Source organism: Pygoscelis adeliae, unplaced genomic scaffold, assembly GCF_000699105.1.
Source record: "Pygoscelis adeliae isolate BGI_AS28 unplaced genomic scaffold, ASM69910v1 Scaffold173, whole genome shotgun sequence".
Taxonomy (NCBI): Eukaryota; Metazoa; Chordata; class Aves; order Sphenisciformes; family Spheniscidae; genus Pygoscelis; species Pygoscelis adeliae.
In genome coordinates, this window is record NW_008824409.1 from 159269 (window position 1) to 163834 (window position 4566).

A 4566-nucleotide genomic window follows, 5' to 3' on the forward strand; every position below is an offset into this window, starting at 1 on the left:
CCCATGCCCCTTGTGGATCCGCACCTATTAGGAGCCACTGGTTGTGGAGCGAGGTGATGCTGCCCTGCGGGTACTTGACGTCAGTGCTGGGCGTGATCTCACACTCCCCCGACTCTCTCATGGTCACATCATCCGTGGTGGGGCCGTCGATCCTGGCCAGTGTGATGCCCTGCGGCTGGGGGTCCGACAGCTCATGCAGCACCATGCAGCTGGGACGTGCACCCACTGCGGCTCACCCCAAAAGGGGCCAGCGGGGACACTCACCACTAGAGCCACGCTGCTGTGGACCAGGGAGGTCAAGGCGTAGAAGCTGGCCGCGTACTTCCCCACGTAGAGCGCTGGCCTGCAAGGCAGCGACAAGCATCAGCCTTCCATCCGTCACAGATCAGGGCGGCCGTGCAGAGGCAACGCAAATGCCACCGGCTGCCAGAGCAGAGGAACCACCTACAGCAGCTGGGTCTTGGTGGCAGCGAAATCCTTCATGGACTGGTAGCTCCACTTGAGGAGGTGGATGTCCTGCGAGTGGAAGGTCAGGTAGCGCAGGGTCTCCATGGCCAGGTTGAGGTGGGGGACGCGGCGGAGGCTGTCCTGGTGCCACACGTAGATGCCGACCACGGGTGAGCCATAGTTTTGCGCCCACAGGACCTCCCCGCTCTCTTTGTCCAGCGTTACCACCAGCCCGTCCCCACTCGAGGCGAAGTGTGCCATTTCTAGGCAGAGCCAGAGGGAGGGGACGATGCAGGGTGCTGGCCACGGGGCTTTGTCCCCCTCCACCCTCCCTCAGTCCTGCCACCGGCTGTGGGCTGTTGCCTGCTGCTCTGCTCCCACGAGAGCCGTGGCCAGCACAGCAGCCGTTTTCCCCAGCAATTGGCACAGCCGAGGCCCCCTGGCCACTCCGGGGGCCCCGGGGGGCGCGGCAGCCACTCACTGTAGTGGTAGGACTCCTCGCAGAGCGGTGCCGAGTAGTCAGAAAAGGTGGCGTTCCAGCGCAGCTCCCGTGACTTGGTGTCGTACATGGTGATGACGTACTCTGGGGACGAGGGCAGGGCACGAGGTCACCGCCCAGCACCCTGTTCCTGGGGCTAGACGGACGAACGGGGAGCAGGACTGGCTTACGGGTACGGCCGATGTAGAGCAGGGGACTTGACGGGCACAGACCATCCCAGGCCTCTGTCGAGAGAGTCGTCTGCTTCTCTCCTGACTTGGGGTCCACGATGAACCAGGTGTCCTGCTTCTTCCCTGAAAATGAAAATATGTTTTTTGTAAGTCTCCGCTGTCCGTCCCCAAGGCTGCCTCCTGTCTCCCCTCCACAGACATGTTCCCGGGAGGTCCCCACTCAGCCTCTCCTCCTCCCTGGCACCAGGTCTGGCGGAGCGGCCAGTCTCTGCGTACCGGTGTAGAGCACGCCGTCCGAACTGCGGCATGGCGAGGACTGGACCAGCTCCGGGATGGTGAACGGGAGCTTCTGCAACACAGACGGCAGCGTGGGTGCGGGGCCAGAGAAACGCCTCCCCGAGCAGCAGCCTTCCTGCCTTCAGGAGCAGGGTGGGAAGGAGAGGTCCCGCGGGACAGTCCCCTCCTCCTCGCCTGCCTTCACTGCTCAACCCCAAAGCAGGACAGAGTGGCGGGGAAGGAAAGGGGCCCATCTGTATTGCCCCACACCCACTCAGCTGACATCTTCCAGGTGCCAAGGACAAGCTGGAGCAACTGAAGGCCCCGGGCTCGCCCTGTCCAGCAGGTCTGCCTGGTCCCCCAGCCTGGTGAACCCCCAGGGTGCGGGCAGCCAGAATGCACGCAGCTCCACTGACCATCAAGCCTTCTTTGTTTTTTCCTCCCAGGATATACAGGCTGCCATCATTGGGGTCTGGAAGGAATGCTGGTCTGGAAAGGAGGAGAGAGGAGGATGAAACATGAGCTGCCTCCTGCCCCAGACACATGCCAAGGGCTAAAGAGGAGCTGCGCTAAAGAAACCCCTTCAGCAGTTTGCTCCAGCGTGATTCACTACGGGGCTTGACCTTTCCTCCAGCAGTGGATTTGGTAGGAGATGAACTCCCGCTTTGGGTCAGCACCATAACTCCATACAGCCACCCTGCACCTACCAGCCGTGCTGGCTTGGTGCCCTGCCCACCCCAGGGGAGCTCTCTGCTGTCCTGCCTTCCCCCTGCACTTTCAGGTGGATTTTCCTCAATTTCTCTTCTACGCTTTTGTGTGTGGTGGTGCCGAGAGCTTCTGGGCTGTCTGCAGAAAGGCTACAATTCAGCAGCAGGGAGCAGCTACTCCTCATCATCATCATGCATGAAGTGCTAGCACAAAGGGTAGGTTTAAGGCAATGCTATGGCCTGGGCTGGGAGGTTCATGTCTCCGAGGTTCCCCTTTCTTGCTGTGAATGTGTTGGTTCATCAGGGCACCTCCGAAGGGCTCCTGCACAGCACGCAGGCTGCCTGCCCTGCAAAGCGCACTCTGCCCGCGGGGGGATGACACTCACTCTGCCACATAAACCGGCACCTGCAGGATAGGATCTGAAAAAGAGAGAGAAACACAGACGTCAGCAGCCTCTCCCTGCGAGCGGGGACAACGTGGCAGTGTTTACCAAGCGCAGCCATGCACTGCCGTGCCCAGGTCCACAGCCTATTTGCATTTCAGACCCAGAATAGACACCGCTGGCAGCGGGGGTCTGCCCCCCCCAGATGCTCTCCTCCGTGCACGGCCGTGCCTGGAGCCGGAGCTGCAGCTGGCAGCGTCCCCCGGGGCTGGAGGAACCGCCGGCCCAGAGCACACGCCGCAAGAACCCGGCCGTGCCTGGAGCCGGAGCTGCAGCTGGCAGCGTCCCCCGGGGCTGGAGGAACCGCCGGCCCAGAGCACAACCAGCAAGAACCAGGCTGGGGGGTGCAGCCCCGACCCCCGGCTAGCGACAAGCCCAGGGAGCCAGGCTGCAAGTGAGCACCCCCCTGGGTCGCTACTCACCATCCTTCAGGGTCCACTTGATGTCACCTGTGCTCTTACTCACTGCGTGAAGGTTTCCATCCAGAGTGGATATGAAGAGCAGCGTTTCTGGGACAGTCACAGCACTGCCTTTGAGGCACTACGGACAGAAATGCTGTCCTTAGAGAGCAGGGCCAGACTCGGGGACGAGCCCTCGTGGCCTGGGCCACCTCGGGCAGCCCAGCAGGCCCCCCGCACCCAGCACGCCGCAGCAGCAAATGGTGGGGAAGAGCCCCAAGGTCCCTTCTCATCCCCAGTGAGGCAAGACTGGGAGGGAAAATAATTTATTTCCTTGCACCAGTGTATTAAATCTGCTTGTTCCTCCAGCTCCACCCATGCAGGACACCTGCAGAATTGCATCTGCTTGGAGGTGCTGTGTTTTATAAATCCATGGCATTAAGCCCTGGCACAAAGGTTGCTGTGCTCACAGTGAGCGGCACCACTGGCAGCGTGCGGCACCTGCAGTCCCTGGCTCCTGCAGCACCGGTCACGTCCCACCGGTGCAGTCCCCGGGGCCAGCGCAGCCTTTCCCCTGCTCTCCCCCGGAGCCAGCCTTCCTGCTGGCGGGGATGAGCTACAGCGCGGCCCCAGCCACAACTCCTGCGTGCCTTTCTAAAGGTGACAAACAGCCCAACTACCGGCTCCTTCCAGAAACAAACGAGTTGGGTGACTTTTCATGCCAGAAATGCAATTAATGCTCGCTCAGGCCTTCAAAGCTACAGATTTCAGCTACCCTGATGTTGAGGGAGTAATTGCAAATTCACGCTGGGAAGAGGAGCTGCTGCTTCCGTGTACGGCGTCCGTCCGTACAGCAAGCGCCAGCTCAGCCGCCGCAGGCTGGCACACACGCCCGCCTCACCCCGTCAGCTCAGCAAACAGCACGGGGACCCAAACCGCTTCAGGGAGAGGCAGGGCCGGCGTGGCTGTCCCTGATGCCAGGGAGCCAGCGCAGCATCCGGGCTCCCCGCTGGCGGCGATGCAGAAGCCAATCGAGCAAGCTGCTGCCCCGGCCACTCCTGCGGGGCAGCCAAAGGACATGCGTTGGGCCCAGCACGCCGTCCCCCAGCAGCCCCCTCGCTGCCTCTCACCTGTTCCGTACCAGCTCCTGGAGCCTGAGCCGGGCAGAGAACCCAGCCTGGGGACCCGGCCAGACTAAAGAGAAGGGACCGGCCGACAGCCTGTGCCAAGATGGTGCCCTACGTGTGAGCACGTGCCCGTCTGTGGAGCAGAACCTGATGGTAACAGACCGGCCACGGCACAGTGGGGCCAGGAGACACGTTCTCCCTTGAGTTGCTGAAATTCCTCCAGCTCCAACGTCATAGACAGCAGCCCCGATGGGTGCCAGGTCCCCTGTTCTCCTGCTGTGCTTCCTGCCAGGAGCACGCGCCAGCCCCCTCCCAACACACCTCACGACCATCCCTCTGCTTCGAGCCCAATTCTATTATTTGCCCTTCTTCTTGCTTAATTTTTAAGTGAGGTCAGCGTGAGTTTCCCAGCTCTCGCTTTGTCCAGAGGATGCGGTGGGGCTGGCAGAGGAGGGCAACTGCTCCCCGCTGCCGCTTCTCCAGCACCATGCGGCCACGC

The 4566-nt window shown here is 61.9% G+C and overlaps 1 protein-coding gene across 1 annotated transcript in view; it reads right to left on the bottom strand.

Annotated features, from left to right (window-relative positions):
- The window catches only part of ERN2 (endoplasmic reticulum to nucleus signaling 2), an 8854-nt gene extending 5829 nt beyond the window's left edge, over window positions 1-3025 (bottom strand). Inside the window, 9 exon segments of the mRNA XM_009320518.1 lie at window positions 25-175; window positions 265-343; window positions 449-710; window positions 929-1030; window positions 1117-1239; window positions 1393-1465; window positions 1809-1881; window positions 2486-2519; window positions 2965-3025. Of these exon segments, the coding sequence (XP_009318793.1) occupies window positions 25-175; window positions 265-343; window positions 449-710; window positions 929-1030; window positions 1117-1239; window positions 1393-1465; window positions 1809-1811 (793 nt within the window). The 5' untranslated portion in view covers window positions 1812-1881; window positions 2486-2519; window positions 2965-3025.
- Between the last annotated feature and the right edge of the window lie 1541 nt (window positions 3026-4566).